This window comes from Falco biarmicus, chromosome 6 (genome assembly GCF_023638135.1).
Source record: "Falco biarmicus isolate bFalBia1 chromosome 6, bFalBia1.pri, whole genome shotgun sequence".
Classification (NCBI taxonomy): Eukaryota; Metazoa; Chordata; class Aves; order Falconiformes; family Falconidae; genus Falco; species Falco biarmicus.
This window is the reverse complement of record NC_079293.1, coordinates 40519142-40537753: the sequence shown is the minus strand read 5'-3', so window position 1 is coordinate 40537753 and position 18612 is coordinate 40519142. Positions and strand designations below refer to the sequence as shown.

At 35.9% G+C, this 18612-nt stretch overlaps 1 protein-coding gene across 9 annotated transcripts in view; it reads left to right on the top strand.

The window, feature by feature from the left end:
- Positions 1–18612, top strand: part of QKI (QKI, KH domain containing RNA binding) — a 159399-nt gene that overhangs the window by 92739 nt on the left and 48048 nt on the right. For all 9 annotated transcript variants that reach the window (XM_056343575.1, XM_056343573.1, XM_056343572.1 and 6 more), the window contains one exon: positions 15821–15964. In XM_056343575.1, coding sequence (XP_056199550.1) covers positions 15821–15964 — 144 coding nt within the window. The remainder of the gene's footprint in view (positions 1–15820; positions 15965–18612) is intronic.

The following is an 18612-nucleotide window of genomic DNA, read 5'->3' as shown; positions in this document are numbered from 1 at the left end:
CGTATCTCTACTGTAGGAAAGGCTTCCCTAATGTATTATCAGCAGTATTCTTAAAAGCCATTTAATATCGGTGCCAAGCTGGCACTCAGCCAGTGCTTTAACTGGCATGACTATTACTACATTTTAATCTAGCCTTGAGAACACATGCCACATGCTGGATACTCCACATTCTGCAGTTTTCATCATCATCATTGATAAAATTGTTACGTGAAATTAGTCTTAAAGAAGGTTTGGAAGAGCAGTCACATTTTGAGTTATCTAGGTAGTAAACTCGGGTGTGTCAAATCCAATATAATTGTAGCAAGAATTTGAGCCAACTGCTGCAATAAAACAATGTAATTACAGATTGTGTGCAAGGTTTCAGTCATAAATACATGGAAAGTTTGTGTGCTGAGATCATTTGAGGCACCAGTTCTGAATTCTTTCAAGGACTCAACTTTAGTTCAATAGCTAATATTTCTTGTTAGCTCTGTACTCAGTGACATATTTGAGGAGTTCTCTGTGGGTTCTATAACAGAATTTTATTTTTAAAGTAGAAGTTAGTTATATTTGATTTGCATTAGTATCTTGTCTTTGTTTTGTCTTGAACTGTTGTCTGTGCTATTTGTTTGCAAATAAATTTGTTTTCTAATTGTTGCAACTGAATAAGTATGGAAAGAACAGAACTATTTCAGGAGGAGGGAGTAAAATGATTAAAACCCAAAGATACATAAATGTGTGCTTGTGTAATCACCATCAGATTAAATTATTACAGTTCTAGGGGAAACTTGCTGGTTTAGTAGCTTAGAGAACAAATAAGAGAATAGAGGATAAAATATAAGGTTAGATTGCTATTATTAGATGTGTTAAAATCTAACATTTAGCAATAATGCTGTATCAAATACTATAGAAATGTTATGTTTCCTGTTCTACTCAGTACTGTACTGCTAATTGTAGTTTACTGTTGAATAAATCGTGGACGACAACATACTATGCTATTTTTTATGCACTGGTTTAAAGTATTACCATGAATCTTTAAAGTATTACTATGTATCCAGAGTCGACAACACAAAGCTCACATAGCCCATTCTTCAAAACAAACATACACACAGAAAAAAGGAAAAACAAAACCTCAGAAAACCTGTATGAATGGAAGCTCAGCCTGAATAGACATCACAATTAACTCGTGAGCTTCCTAGCTACGGAGCAAATTGGCTAGTATATGGATTTTGAAATCTAACTTTTCCATTGTTTCCAACTGGTAAAGAACCTCATACCCTGTCTGGACAACACTGTGTGTTGTGAACAGTGGTAACGTGCTGTGAATTTATGTCACCTGTAGCATAGTATCTGTTTAACAATAATGTTCTGTGGAAAATGAGTTTGTTATATTAGTCAGTGAATCTGACTGTTTATCTTCTCCAAAAGACCCGTGGACTGTAGAAGGGGCCACTACTCAGAGCAGGGCCAAGCGACCATCTAAGCACTGGAGTAAGTACTATGGGCAGTCACCTGCTTAACAGTACCTGGTCACCAAGACAAAGCCCTTCTGTAATAGAGTTTCACAAGGCCTATTGGCTGTAGAATTAACTTTAAACATCATTTTTGGTCTCACTCCTCTCTAATCCAAAATGCAAGGCATCCTTATAATGCCTCTGTAAATTTTAGAACTTAGTACTGTGGGAGAAATCACTGTGTAAAGAAATTAGAATAAGTGACATTAATTATATAATTTCTTAGTTGAAAGCACTCCTGAATGGTTACAAAAGGCTTTTAAAAAAAAAAAAAAAAAAAAGAAAAAAGCACCTTATGTAATGAACAGAGAGAAACAGGGCCACTGAAACCCAGCTGATCTGTCCTGTGAAGTTACACATTTTTCAGTGTTGAGATTGTAAATTCAAATTAGCAGATGCTAGAATTAAGGTTGCTAGTTACGACCTTTTTGTATAGTTAAACTTCTCTTTGGGGTTAATCACTGTGCTGAGAGTGACTAGTGTTTGGGGTTAATTTTTTGCCACACCCTTATTTAAATAAATGGGACATAGTATGTTCATTTCAGGTAAGCAACTGAGATGTAACATTTGAAGTCAAAAATGTTGATTGTTTTGCACGCCTAACTTGAAGTGAGTGGAAACTGAGTTTTGAGAACACTTAACTTTTAAACCGCAATTTCTGTATTACGGTAAAATTACGTCTGATGTAAGCGATGCTGCTGAGTGCCCAACATGACTACAGAGTTGCAAGTCAGGCAGTGGAAGTGTGGAGCTCCCTCATCCTCACCCCCCCTGTTGTGAGCAGTTTGATGGGGCAGGGGGGCAGCTGGGCTGGCTGTGCAGTCTGCTGAAGGTGTGACTGACAGCTGGCAGCCTCCTGCAAAGGGATATGGCTGTGCCATCCTTTGTGCTCAGTCTGCTGCTTGTGGAATGTGTCAGTGAGCCAGTTCAGCTTGCTAAACAGGCAAAACCTAATCTGACAGCAGTAGTTTGCTGCTGTGTTTAAACTGGCTCTCAAAGGGCCCAGTGAGAGCTGTTGCTGGTTCAACGAGGAAGGAAGAACTCTGCAGGCAGCCGAGAGGAAGGAGAAAGGAGTGGAGCCACTTGTTTTGGTGGGAGTGAGCAGTTACTGTTTCAGCTTTGTTGTTGAACCGAGGTCTATGGAAGAAAGCCTCCTATACAGGAGAAGTCAGAATAGTTCTGAGTTGTGATCTGGGAGAGTTTCTTTCTCTGAGGTGGCTATGTAAGATCAGTGTTCTAATTATAAGCACAGGTGTTGGGTCTAAAGCCAACAATATTCATTTAAGCAACCACTTACGAAAAAGTATGTTTTGCACTATGTTTTCTTGTTGGTGTAAGCAGTGATTTGAATCTAATTATTCAGGATGGCTTTTAGCTGCCTAGGCACTTGATCTTCTTGCCATCCCTGCAGCCCTACAGGACGGAGGAGTGATTCAGACACCTGCTCTTCATTATGCATCTTTGAGGAAATCTTAAAAGGCAGATTCATCCCAAGGATTGAAATAAGAAAGGGGAAATAAGAAAAATATTAGATGTGAAGTTATTAGGTATAATCAGTGCTGGTACCCTGTTTTTCATTAAGGTCAGGATTCCACAAAGCACTTCAGCTTATGCACAAGAACTGTTGTAACATTGATTGCTCCCACTCCCACCTGTTTTTTGCAGTCGGACTGTGTGTAGTCTTGTAAAAACTCACAGTTATGGTTAACTTACACATTTATCTAGATCAGAAAGAGCCATTCCCAAGCAGTGTAAGATACAGGTTTTGAGCTAAAGCTCTAGCATTGCAGCCATGTCAGCCTGGCCCTGGCAGTAAAAACAGTTTTATTTTTCTGAGCATGGCTTCTTTCCCACATTTTGCTATGTTCTTGTAGCCCAGCAGTAAAGTGCTATTGGCAAAGTGTCACGGATTTAAGTGTTAAAGTTACTCCCCTTCCTCTACCTGTCCCCCCAACCTGCCCCTGAACCAATCTCGAAAAACAGAAGTGATGAATGTTTTTTTTACCTCTTAATTTTTTTTTTTAAACTTCACTGAGAAAGAACAGTTTCTTTATGGGTGGGAAGTTATTTGAAGCTTAACTACTACTTAGGTATGCTTAGTTTGAGTCATGAATGTCCTATTTTAGTTGCTTTGACAAATAGTAAAAGCCTAAAGATCAGAATGTCCTAAAATAAAGCTAAAATTTTACTATATTTATTCATTTTTATTAGGATATATTACTAAACATAAAATATTACTATAAAACCAGTATTATTTTACAAGTAATCTGATTTTAAAGAAACAGTGGTAAATGTTCATGTTCTTAAACAGAGATCTTAACTATTTTCTGCATACAAAGAGTAAAAACAATGAACCTGTTCTTTTTTTACTTCAATTGGGTTTTGGAGGGGGGGATAGAGAAGAGCTTTCCTTTTGATTTTTCTTAAACTTAGCTGGTAGTTCTGTGCAGTTTTGTAACTGTATCTGAAACCTGTCTATTACATTGCAGCTTAAGGATGTCATACTTTTCAATTTTCTTGGCACACTGAGGTTATGTTAACATGTTCAATCTGGGTTTCTGTTAAGTGTTCTGTAGTGACATCTTTGTATACTTTTGTGCAAAGATTTGGAGTGAGTGAAATTTTGCTTTTCTTACTAAGTGTTAAGCAGTTTCTGAAAAGATGTTAAAGAGCTTAGTAGTCACATATTATTGTAAACGTTAACAGCATGAGAAAATGGGGGAGAAATAGTTCTCTCTTTTAAAAGCTTACTATTATTTTGTAACTAAAAGAAGTGAAGGATTGGCCTTGACCCTATTGTCGTTTTACAAAGTTGTCTTTACAGTATTCTCCCTTAAGACCTTCAGTAAGATTTATGCAGAGGAATCCCTATTGATATAACTTCTATGTTTCATATACATATAGGAGGCATATATGCACTTTATCCTTGAGGAAACACTAAAAGCAAAATGGTTGGCTTTTCAAGCAGAGGTTGAGTCACTGGACTGTGGAGGTGATGGGCAAATTGAGATTACCACAGCAGAAGTGTGTGGATGTGTTGGCATTAAAATGCAAGTTTTAAGCAGTTCTGTTTTTTTCTGATAGTTCCAAAAGGTCACTTAGCTAGTACATTTTTTTCTCTTTGTATTTCTTTTCCTCCTTTTCTTTAACAGTGTTGTAAAATCACTCCGAAATGAAAAAGTAAATTAGAAGCAACTTTTTTTTGTTTCCTTTTTTATGTTTGAATGAATGTAGCTTTGTCTGTTTCTTAGACTTCTAACATAAATGAGTGAAAATTGCTGGAATTCATGCATAGATTAAGTAGGAATAGCATCAGAAGGAAAGTGTGCATTTATTTTGTTATTTCTTGACCCTCATGGTTTGTTCAACATAACTTATATGTGGACCTGTCATATCAGAGCCAGAACACAGGTGTTTGTGGATGAGTTTACCTGAGATATGGATCAATTTAACACTGAGTTCAAATTTTTGAGCAGGGGTGTGTTCATGCATTGACCAGGCTTTCTATGCGAAGCAGCAATCGCACCTATGCAAGGCATAGAGGAAATAAAAATGGTTGAAAGTCAGTAAAAACAGATGCCACAGTTATCTGGGGAAGTTACTGTTGATGAAATTTACATGACAGTGCTTCAAAATGGGAAAGAAAATGTTTCAAAAAGTGTAAAATTGCACTACCAGCATAAAAGCAGATCATGTTCTCCATTGAACAGAAAAATACAGTCTATGTTTCTTACTTTTGTAGCAGATCATATTCTCCATTCAATAGAAAAATACAATCTATGTTTCTTTACTTTTGTAAATGCTCGTGACTAATATACTGAATTGATTGCAGCGTTCAAAATTCAGTATGCTGTAAACAGTAGTCCAAATTGCAGTCAAGAAGAGTGTTTTGGGATTTGATTTTTTTGTTTGGAGGTTGGTTGTGGGTTTTTTAAACTGTTTAAAGAAAAATCTTTAAAGAAATACTTACGACAGCTATAACGTGCAGACTAGAAGACTGAGGAACCAACGAATGGATACTTTTCCCCCTTAAAAACAGCTAAGGTGTAGTGGTAGTGCTTTTCTTTTAAATGAGTAAGTACTCAGAAATGTGAAACCACTGCTCAGGTATTTCCGATAAGTTGCCAAATCTTTAAACTACAGGCTCTGATGATGCTTTCCATCTTTTGTGTTCATTGCACAGATGGAGGTAAAAGTTCCATACAAAGGGAAAAAGGAAAAATCAAGGGGCTGACCTTGAAGTTGAAAATAAAGGTTCTCCTCAAAGTGCTATTTATGTTTTACCCAATCACAACTGCAAGTAGAACAGGAACCTCCTGGTGACATCCTTTATCGTTGGGCCTCCAGTCCTTTGTGTATTTTTCTAAAATTTTTTTTCCCCCCTTCCTGGGCAGTGACCTGCTTTCTTAAAGGGTAAAGTAGAAAGTGCCTTGTTTTGCCTTTCTTTGTCCTGATGTTAGGGCACTCCTGGAACATCAGTGTGGTGATGTTGGTGCATTTTTGGCTACGGCAGTACTAGGATCTTGATTTTAATTTCCTGGACCAGTGTATCAACCACTGGACTGTTACATGCATTTTCTTGCAGTTGCAACTTACTTATCAAAGCAGTTTTCTTCAAGTTGCTATTCCTTGAGCTAGTTTTAGAAAGTATATTAGTTTAGATCCTTTTGGATGTCAATACTTTCAACTCTCCTAGTTTGAGAATCCCAGCTAAGAAACAGGCATCAGACTTCAGTTTAAGACTATTTTGCCTTTCAGCATGTACTTTAGTAGAATTTTAGACACCTTGGTAAGTTTTTGGGTGGAATAGAGACACATGTTAGCAAGACTAGTACCCTGGTGTACTAATCTTCCTCCTGGGTAGAAATATAATGGTAAGTTAAAATATCATACAACTACAGTACTGCTTAAGTAAAAAGTGAGATGTACAAAAGAATCTGTAGGTACTTAGAAGAACAAATTTAGTAGTATTGTATAATAAAATATGATGTTACTGATGTATTGATCCTGCTTTAAGAAATACCTTTTTAAGTCACGGAGGAGAATAACTAGTTCATAAAACCTGGTCTATTCTGGATATATTTTCTATTTTGTTTTTAACATCCTGTTAACAATCAGTAAAATAAATTCTAAGTTACGTTAAGACTCCATAAACTGAGTAATTTATTATTTGTGTGTATAAAGTGCATGGTATATAGGTCCTGCTTGATGATAATACCTAGGTAAATAAAAGAACACTTGAAGCTGAACACCAGAATCAGATTTATACTGATTAATAATGCTCATAAAATCAGAAGCAGATAGGTTTGTGCAGAAGTGATTTTAGAACAGTTGCAGGTTGTTTTGGAGTTAATTTCATTAGTGACTGCTAATGAATGGACTTGAGTCATGAGTTGAAATACACTTGCTGTCTGTATTTCCTGGTTAGAGAATGCTCTGAGGAATGTCTGCTGTCACACATTAGGTTTTGTTGATCTAAGCCTTCATTTAAAAATGTCTTTTGTACCCTGAGATTCAGAATATGGAGGTACTTCCCTTCAAAAAGCTGTCTGAATCAAGAAGGCTACGGCATTCAGGTTTTATTGGTATTTCATTTTCTTTAAATGGGCTTTGATATTTGTTTACAGATATTAGTACATTAACAGTGGCCAGTGTGTGAAAATAATCACAGTATTGTGAAATGCCTTGTACTGCTTTTTCCCTTTTCTGTAGGGGAATAAAATTATACTTGGATATCTGTGTAGCTGTCTCTGTATTAAGTTTACTACTTCAAGAATCCTGGTAAAGTTAAAATGTTAAAACTCTTACCCATAGTCCAAAGTCAGAGAAATGAACAGCCTCATTCCTTTGACTAGGTGAAGTTTGGCACTTCATGCTAATTTTAAGTATCAGTATTAACAATTGCATTCATCTCTAACAGATATCCTGGTATTGTGTTTATGCTGTGTATTTCATGTGCTAATTCTGATTAATTCCCTGAGGATACCAGTGCATACAAAACTTCTTTTACTTTCCTCCCAAACCAGTGAACTATTCAGTCTTAACAGGCTACAGAGTTTTGATTGCGCTCGACAATACAGCTTATTCCACAAATCAGTGCTCTTATTTTCCACACTGGCACAACTTGAGAGAAATAGGCAAGAAGAAAACCCTGGAGAGATGCAATCCTGTTAACTATTTCATTTTTCATATTTGCTATGGAGAGTTTCTGCTGTCCAGCTACAACTGTGCAGAGCCAGGGGGATGTGGGCTTGGGGGTTGCAGGCTGGTTTGGGCAGTGACAGGGGCTTCCTCTTTTGTCAGCTCAGTTGTGCTGTGAAGCCACAGCTTTAGAAAGATCCAGCATGGTGTTTTGTGCATGTAGGAACCATTTTGACTGCAGGGCAGATCTGAACTTGGGGCGGTGCTTGATTTGAAGTTTCCTGAGTACAGTGTCTGTGTTGAGGCTCTGAGACAGAGAACATAATCCTCTTCTGTGCATAGAAACATTAGGTTGTTTCATGCAGTCAGATTTTTTTTTTCAGAATAGTTCTTAAAAGATTTTTTTAGATAATGCCCTTTGACAGTGTCTGACAGGTACCAGCTAGTTTAATGTGAGCTGGAAGACACCCACTTTTTAATCCAGAATAGTCTTGAAGGGGGCTTAGTGTACAGTAATAATTGATAATTAAAGACATGCTAAATAACACTGACTTGCCTGAGATTCAAAACAGTTGCGTATGTGATTGTTAACTTAAGCAATTGATCCATTGCTTCCATAGGAAAAAACTTCAATCAGAAATTCTAAATGTGAAGTAAATTACAGTGTTCTCCCTGACCAGGTGCTACTCCTTCAGTATTTCCTTTGTTACATTATTTTTTCACCAGCTTCCTGCTTCTGAACTGCTACCATTAGAAGCTCAGTAGGAGCAAAAGTCTATGTTAATTTGCCTGACTGTAACTGCACAATTAAAGCAGTTTATCAGTAGGGGTTAGGACAATCAGTGTGTTCCAATGCTTCATGTTAAAAAATTACCACTGTTGTTCAAACAGATACTGTAATTAGTGCATCATATTAAACTGGTTTTCTGCAGGGCTGGCTTGGAGTTTCAGCTGATAAAACCCTCTATTTTTGCTACTTACCTAAGCACTTTGTTTGCAGGCCTCTTCTGAAGTAACAACTTTTATTGGAATGTTGATGTCAAGAGTGTATCATGTGAATACACTTGTGAATATAGGTTTGGGGCAGGTGGGTGGTGTTCCAGGGTTTTTTGTTTGTTTTTGACTGGTCAATCCTGTCAAGATGATTCACTGGCAAAAATGGAAGAAGCAAACTCCCTGTTTGTATTTGCAGTTACTACTGCATACTGGCAGTTTAATACCTAGTTCTTACAGAGAAGAACAAGTTGCTTCATGTCGGATAATAAAGATAATCGTGTTCTGTCCCTGGCTCATTTTGGCTAGTGTCTTGAGACATGATGAGCTAGTCTTCAAGTGGCAGTTAGATGTTAAAATAAGGTCCCTTATCTTCTCCCTTTCCCGATTATAGCACTGACCTTGTGCTGCACGTAGTAGCCCCTTATGATCTTACACAACTCACTTGTCCAGAGAAAATGGGGAGGTAGGGAGTGGGTTTTTGCTGCATCAGCATGTTGGCCTGGCGCTCTGAAAGGCTGGCGTGTTGCTGGGGCCAGTTCTAGTGGAGGAATAAGGACTGTCTGGTAAGGGGAGTGAACCTTTTGAAGTTGTTAGATTGGCCACAAAAGGATACAATAAAACAACAGTAAGAAACTATTAATATAATTTTTGTTTAGGGCTACAGCTCTTGTGAATATGTATCAGCTGATGTGGAGTTACTTGTATAACTGAGATTTCTAAGTGTTTTTTTCATTGCACGGTATGTTACAGAAATACTCTGTTCCAAATGTTTTCAAGTATCTCTGCAGCAGAGATGCCAAAAATTTTAAATTCTGTAGCTCAGGTTGTCAAGATGAACAGTTACAAGAACAAGAGTTATGTTAACACAAGCTGGACATCTCTTGTGGCCCATGAAGGGTTGGGAGTAATGACTTATCAAACAAGAATACTCTTTTCCATAAGTTTCCTCTGGCTTGGTTTTACCAGTTGAATTGTGTCAACAAAAGGTTGTTAAGTAAGGTGTAATCTGTATTGAATGGTTGAGTAATGTTTCTCTTGGACTCGTTAATTCAGACCTGACATCGTTGCATGGCCACAGTTCTTATTTTTAAAAACTTAAACTAGAGCAGGACTAGAAATTGCTTACAATGACCTTTCTAATTTATCTACTTTTTAGTTAAATTTAACTTCTATTTCAGAATTGCTTTAAATCAACATGTTAACTTTTTTAATTCACGCAGCTTCTTTTAAATTGATCTTCCAGCTATTTTTAAAACTTTGATATACATATATATATGCGAATGTTTTCTTAACATAAAATAAACATTCACCTAGAACTACTGTCAATTGTAATGTACCTATAGTACATTTTATTTGGCAAAATATATTGTGGTAATTTTACTAAATAGCTGAATTTCTTCTCTCCACATCTTACCTCCTCTATTTGAGTGTGAGAAGCACCCGTGACTGATTATACTGTTTCTTACATCGTAGGATAATTTTAATTAAAGTTCTTAGAATGTACTTGAATTAAACCTTTGTACGATTTAAAGGACTAAAGCTAATCTGATGCCTTTTAATTTTAGTGTTCAATTTGGTGTTATATAAAAACATTCTTCCCTTTTGGTCTAGCTTTTCTGTGGTTTTTGTCATTCAGTAGGGAGACCAGCTTGTTGTAATACGTTAGTGAAAACAGAATTTAATAACCTGTCACTTCAGGATGAGTAAGGATACTAAGGTTCACTCTTAAAGAAATGAAGCCACTGGAAATGTTTAAAAGGCCCCTGCTGTTGATATTGAGCTGTGTTTGTATTTTCTAGTGGCCAACAGTACTGGAAATTGTATGAGTTAGAGTGGAAAAAGTGCATAGCATGGGAGTGGCACTTTTTTAATACTACGGGCCGTAGCTTTCTGAAAAAAGTGCCATGTGGAAAACTTTCTTCTACTCTTACCACATTGCATTCATTTTTTCTTTATTTTATAACAAATACACCCTTGTCTGGTACTAGGGAAGTATTTCTATTTATTTAGTTTTCCTTTAAATGGCATTCTGACAGCTTGAAGTTGTTGGAGTCTTCATCAGTTTTTAATTCATCAACTTATTTGTAGTCAGTTGGCCATACTGGGGAGGACTTTAAGCCTTTGTGTGAGAAATAAAGACTGAGATTTTTTTTTTAAAAAAAAATCTTGATAAAATATTTTGTGAGGGTTTTCTGAAAATATTTTCCCCTTTCACCATTTGAATCCTTTCAATAATTTCAGTCAAGCTTCACAGACAGTTCTTTCCTTTGGGTTTAAAGTTTTTGGAAAATTATTTTCTAGGTAGAGGAGAGGCCTACCTTAATACCTGTAGCCAAGGGAAGGGATGTACTGAGTTCTCGATCATCTGCTGTCTCTTTCTTGTTAAGTCAATAGTTAAGGTATTAAGAGTGAAGCTTTGGGATGGGATACGAAGATTTAAATAGACATGGCCTGAAAGGACTGGGATGCAGGAGATATAAGACCATGACTTGGAGTTATTGTGGTAGGGTGAGGTGTATGGAAAATGCAGCTTTCCCTGTTGGTTTGTGTCCTGTATTTTAGTAGTTTTAGTATTTTTTCTCATGGAACAAGTTTTCTAATACTAAAGTTTGACTGTATAGATACAAGTCAGTTGCATCCTCTGCCTACTTTGTGTCTCCCCACTAAATCCCTCCCCAAGAAAATAAAAAATAATTAGAATAAAAGATGCAACACACACACACACACCCCCCCCCGTAATTATGTTATTAGTCTAAATTTTTGTGCAACTAAATTTCAAGGAGTTGTAGCAATATTGGTTTTTAAACTACCTGATCCATTGACCTTGGTAGCAAGATAAATATTGAACAGTTTCTTCAAGTCCATTACTGTGTATAGGTGCCCTGAGGATAAGTGTATATGAACAGGCAACAGAATGAAAACAAACTCTGTTTACAGAATTAGGCTAAATTTCTGCCAAACAAGGAGCACAGTGAAACTTTTATCTGCCAGTTATGTTGCTCTTAATGTTCTTTAATTTAGCGACAAGATAGTTTGGTTGTAATTAAGCTTTTCTAATATTGTTGCTCCCCAAGGTTGTGATATAAATAATTTTACTCCATAATTTCCTGTATCTTCACTGCCTCCATTTTTCCTGTATAATTCTTCCATAAACAACCTCTGGGATGCAGGAAAACTTCATGTTGCAAATTACTTCTTGTGTATGTAATATAATTTCTGAATACATGCAATTGAATTTCTTTTTCATGAGTCTTTTATTCAGGTGTTCTAGTTTTCATGGTGCTGTTTCTTTCATCTATGCACATACCCTTTCTGCTGTGGTAACAAACAAATTACCATGAGGGTTATTTTGGACAAAAAAGTTATTCCTAGCAGCTTTTTTCTATAGGTAGACCTGGCAACCAGGATCAATTGCTTGACAGTTGCTACTGAAGGACAAAAGGCAATAGGCATGCTGAAATAAAAGAAGTTACATATAAACATAAGGAAAAGCTTTTTTATTCTGACTGAACACTGACTGAACACTGAACAGGAGAGTGTGGTGGAGTCTTTGTCCTTGCAGATATTTAAAACCTGTCCCTCTGCAACACGCTCGGGTTGACCCTGCCTTCAGCGGGGGGTGGGTGGACTTGGGTGATGCCCGGTGTTCCTTCCCACCTCAGCCATTTTCTGGTTCTCTGAAGTAATCTGGATTGTTCTAGCTGCAGTTCACTTCAAAATAGCCATAGTTTGTAATTTCTTTCTACAAAGTTCTGCAACAGGGCAAGTTGTAGTCATTCTCTCCTGCCCATCTTTTCACCATTTTCTCCCCAAACTATTTAAAAAAAAAACCACCAACCTAACCAAGCCTTAAAGTCTTGTACCATATTTCATGAGTCTTGAGAAAGATACCTTCCAACTTGAATGCCAGCTATATTCAATTTACTCATTCAGCCTTTTCTACAATAAAATGTGGTTGGGAAATGATGTTTCCAAGACTTGTTCCGCAGAAGACTAGTTCAATTTAAGGAAATACTCTATCTGGGGGAATATATGTTTTTCCAAACCATCCTTTCATGATTTAAAAGGAGAATGAGGTAAGCATAAAAAAATTGCAGCTCGTAACTGCAAGAGGTTGCAGGTTATCTCTCCTCCCATGAGCCTAGCCCTGTCATACATTTTGCAACTGACTTCGAATAAATGATGTAGTGTAGATCTGAATTTCCTGCTTCTGATAAAAACAACGAAATAAATAATTAAACACTCGTATTGATATAACATTCAACTAGCATTTTGAACAAACAAGACTTGTCTTGGAAAATTGTTAACCTACTAAGAAAGCAACCTCATGGGACAGAATGGAAGCAGTAGAGGAATCAAAGCCCCAGTGTGTTGAGATAGAACAGCAGAAATTGGAAGCCCATTCCAAACTCGGTTGTCTGTTTGTGTGGGGTTTTTTTGGTTTTGTTTTTTGACCATTTGTTTTTTTCAAAACATAGTGTGGTCTTTTATTCTTCTTAACCTTTCTTTCAGTCTTACCGTTTGACTTAAGAAATAGTACTCTCCACAGCAACAGAGCTTACTGATCTATTTCATGACCATAGAAGAGCATGTGTAGTCCTAGTTGTATACTAGTTCAGTTATCTTACTGATAAATATTTGTGCTATGAGTTCTGACCTTAATAATACATGTGATTATTGACCTTACACACAACTTGTTCCATCTAAAAGTAAATTAGGGTGTGTGGAAAAAAGGAAATATATATATAGAATCATCTGTTTATTGTCTTTATGTACAGCTTTTAAAAAAAAAAAAAACTGAAAAAAAAAGAATTCATTCTGCAACAGAATAATTTAACCAATAGCTGAGATTGTTAATCTGAAATACTTGAACAGTAAGAAAGAGAGGCAGGCTACTTTGTTTTAGATAACAACATATTTTTCTGTGTTCTAAAAGTTACAAATCGGGCATACATTCAGTATAACAGTGTGCATTGTATTTTTTTGTTGTTGACAGGTTGTAACTCCTCCCAGATCTTCCAAGTTTTTGAGACTTTGAACCCTATAATTTTCATTATGAAAGAAATCAATGCCACTCAGTAAGGATGCTTTATGTTTGCCCACATCGTATAAGCATGTATAAGCATTCTCTTAGGAACAGAACTGTTTTACCTGGGAACACCTTTCCCTGTCCTTTGCTTGCCTTACTGCCCCAGCACCCCAGTACTATAGTTGTGCGGGTTATCATGCATCTCACCTGTGAGTAAGTGGTACCTTTCCCATTCCAGTGTGGTGTCAGTTTACTACCAGTCGGTACAAGAAGAGGTAGCAGCATGTTTCTTGCTCTGCCCTCTGCTGGTTTAGGAACCTTATCTCATTCATCATACCTGTAACATAATACTTTGTACTACCTGATATTAGTATAGCTTCTCACCATCTTTAAAGAAAACAACTGACTCCTGCTTTGGGGTTAAAAAAAATAATAATTGAATTGTTTAAATAGTAATAGTGCTGAGTTTCAATCATGATTGAGTGAAATAAGCTGTAAATACCTTGTGGTAGATAGTACTTTCAGAGATTAAATTACAGCAGAGAATGTGTTATAACTCAGCTGTGTTTTGCATCAGGTTCTGTTTTATGAATGAGGGTTATTTTCTCTCTTTCAGCTTCTGAAATTCACGAAGATATTTTCAGAGCCACCATTGTTTAGAAAGTTGTCTAAGAGAACATTAAAAAAAACCCACACTGTAGCTTGATATTATGGAGTAGTGAGTATGTGCAGATGTTAAATGAAGAATAATGAAATTTCCTTCAGAGTACTGGTTCTTTTACCTAAATTTTCTATATATCTCTCATGATTCCATTTCCCCCCTCATTTTTATCCTCATCTGTTCCACAAAACATTTCAGAGTTAAAGCAGCTGAATTAAAGATAGAATATTCTAAGTAACAGTGGTCCCTCAGGTACCTATGAATATGAAGCACAGCAAATATTTGTTGGTATTAAATCATCAAACATTTCCTCTGTTTGTCTGATTTCTTGGAAGAATTTTAATGTTAATGAAATTTGGGGGAAAAGACACATTTGCAATTAACTTTGCTTGCCTTATTTTTTTTAAAATGTGAATCATTGTTAAGCCACAAATATTTGTCGTATAAACAGGAGGCTCTTCTGTTATGCCCAGGATTTTTATGCAGGCCTTTATTTAGATTCTAGTTATAATAAACCTTTCTTATTTACTGAAGTTTTGATTCTCATTCACACACACCCCTCCCCCTTTTTTTTTAACTTGTTCTATCACATTTTAAATAGTGTCACATTTAAATTAAGTTTCTGGGAAGTTTAGCTGTTTAATAAAAGTAAAGTTTCTTCTGTGCTGTGTTCATTATATTATTTTTTGAAACACTGGTTATTTGATGTGTTACTTAAATTTACTGATATCTGTTTAAAAATGTTTACATCAAAAAAATGTTTTGTTTAGCATGCCTTTCTGAAAACATTACTAAGGTTTATATTTGGGACTATTAATGCCTTTGATGTAACAGAGTACCTTTGTAATGACAATTGTCTTGTTACATGCTCTTCTGTGACTTCAGTGTTAAAGCCTTGTCATCTCCTCCTGTCTGCCCTTCATGCAGTGCACATAGTTCTGCTTTGAAAATGGCAACTTCTTTTCTCTTTGTAATGTTTGATTCTTGAACCTTTTATTCGTGACTAAAGTGATTTTTAACACTGAAGAATTGCTCTCTTGTCCTTTGGAATGATTCAGATGGAGTTTCTATGTATGGTTTCTGTTTCACTTTTATTGAAAATATTAAGTTTCTTAGCCACCAGTATATTTTATCAGTTTAAGCCTTGAAAGGCTCCAAATAATATTGAAAGCAATACTGTGCTTGTAGTACTTCATGTTCTTGTTACTTTGCTTGGTTTGGAAAGGTACTCTTAAGAAATCACATTTGTTTTATAGTCTTCAAAAAATAAAAAAAAAGTCGTGGTTCCAAAACACAAACAAAATCCCCCAAAAGATATTTCAAAGCCCAAGTTCTTCTTAAGTAACCACATAAAACAATTTCTACAGTATGGAGGTCGTTTCCCATCTTGCTGAAAATAGTTTGTGCTATTCAAAAAACTGAATGTGTCTAATGTATATGTAATTGTTTTATACAGAATGTAACAGTACTTCATAGTTTCCATGTTTTAATTTTTTTTAGGAAGAACAGAACAGAGGCAAGCCCAACTGGGAACACCTGAATGAAGATTTACATGTACTTATCACTGTGGAGGATGCTCAGAACAGAGCAGAAATAAAGCTGAAGAGGGCTGTTGAAGAAGTGAAAAAGTTACTGATACCTGCAGTAAGTATTTGTACGCAAATCTTTGATTTCTGTTTCCAGAAGTTACTTCTGAAATGCAATACTGCAGCAAGAGTAAACCTGTGGAGTAGCATCCTGAAATGAAGTTTAGATACTATTTTGTAATTCTCTAGCGAACTTTAAAACATCTCATCCCGGATCAAATTATTCCTCAGAACAGAGTAATATTTTTAATAGATTTTTATCTTTTTTTTTCTCATTTTAAATACAGATGCAGGACATTCTTACCACCTTAAAAATGCAATGCTGAACTGTTTCAAACACTAGCTTTCTCACCTTCTTTCAGTATAAGGATACTTCACTTTAAGGCTGGGGAAATACGACATGCTTTTAAGTTTTGCTTTGAGATGATTCTGATACTTTAAGAAAAGAAGGTATGTTTTCTTTGATCATCACATTGAACACCTTCCAAAAAGAGCAAAGCAATTCAGGAACACAATATCAAAAAACTTTGCTGTCAGTATACTGGGGAAAAATAAACATAGTGAAACTAGAAAATGGGTTGTCTTTCTCATTTCCTGATAATATAAACTGTCTTCTGCCCAGCTAGATGACTTAGAGCCTTTTGCAGGGACCAGAATTACCCTGTGAGAGCCCTTCTCTTAGATTGGCTCTGTATTCTCACTCGAATCAAAGTGACTCAGTGTGGCTGTATAGTGCACCCCATGCCATTAACTTGCATCTTCTGCTGATTTTTACCACCACTTTTGTGCCATTATAAAATGATAAAAATAAATTGTATCTTTTTCAGTGGAGGAAAATTTTCCTTATTGTGAGGAAAAATGGAGATGATCTTGTGAAAGAAAATAGTAGGTGGTACTAAAATGACCTAGTGATTTTGGGTGTTTAGTGAATGCTAATAGATGATGGCACTGAGAGAACGTGTGGTGACACATGGTGTCAGAAGACATTTTTTGAAGTTACCACAGATCAGGAAAGAGACTTAATTTTTGAATTAACAAAATATGGTAAAATATTAAGCAGGAAGTATGAAAAAAATGTAATTTGGTCCTCTTCACATTGCAGTGTCAATCTGAAAGCAGAAGACCACTAGAGAAAGTAGATGTTCAGAATTTATTCATTTACTAAAGAGATCTTGAGCACATAATATTGTGTTTATAGTCAAGATCAGAAGTAGTAATAAGAAAGAGACTTTATATGGGCAAAATTTGAAACCCTTATGTTCTTTAGTTACTGTGCAGCAAATAGTTTAAAAAAATTCTCACAACTCAAACTTCCATGTAATACAGAACTAATTTAGTCAAATATCTGTTGATTCTTCTACCTCCCTCTTATTGCTGGATAATAGGACTAAAGGGTCATGCTCACGATGACCTGATAGGTCACACAACCCCAGTATGTCTGAAGTACTAACATGTATACTCTGTCTGGTTTTGTGTTATGCTTCATTTTTGGAGGTGGTGGATTGGGTGTATTTTGAGCTTCCAGAAGGAATGAATACATCAGTGGTTCTTCATTGTGATAGTGTCAGTCAGCATTTTTTCTTGAGAATATTCTGCCTCATTTAGTACCTTAATCAGTTGGAGGGAGCTCCATAATCCTGATTACAGAAAGGTTTTTTTCCCTTTAGAAAAAAGTCAACAGAGGGCTAACTATTGTCCAAATACAGCATCATTTGAAAAACATTTTGTCAATTCACTTCATTAACATCTTTATGTATTGTCGGCATAAGAAATTCGGGCAGTGCTTATTGCATGCGCAAGAGTTAAAGGTCCATTGGCTCTTATTTCTGAAAATTATGTCTCATTGAAACAGGCATGTGTAATACATACTAATGAATTAGTATATAGGTGAACTTGGTTTTTGCACTACCTGTTGCATCTGTTTAATTAGTATCGAAAAAGGCTGTTCAATCAAATTACGGTTTCAGGCAGTTTGAGAGTTGAAAAATTCTGGTTTAGGATTAAAATACATGAATTGAAAACTTCCATGAAGGAAGCCATAAACCTTGAAATAATCAGGGTAAGCACGAGGAAAAAAAGAAATCCTAGCTAATTATAATAAGATGTGGGAAACTGGATGTTGGAAGATTCCAAAGATGCTCTAAAATGTATGAATGTAAAATCAGAAATTCCTCTTCACATGGCAGAATACCTGCCACTATTAATGTTTTCCAAATGAATGACAGAGGATTAAAATAGATAAAAAGATATTAATATATTTTTGGTTTATCTCTGTCCAACTTGAATAAAATTTGAGATTATGTAGGAGAGAAGATTCGGTGTCATTCTTGCCATATAATGGCAATGTTTTGGTTTTCTGGGATACATTTCAGAAAAGCAAAGCTAGTGTTAAGAGATGGGAATGAGTTACTAATTTATTGGAATCATCAGTTACATTTATACTCAAGATATTAAAAAGTCTAATTACATTTTATAGCAACAGTGCACAAATAGGTACATTTCTAAAATGGATTTCCATGTGAAAGTACTTGGGTGAACAGAGGCTGTTTCAGTAGTAAAGTGTGTTTCTTCTCATCTTTATGAACCTAGATCACTAGTGATTGTTTTTCTTGTGGATGTGAATTATTAATTACTTTTTTCACTTGCTCTTGGATTTTTACTAAGATGGTGGTATAGTCAAAAGTTTGTCTTTAGAAATAAAAATGA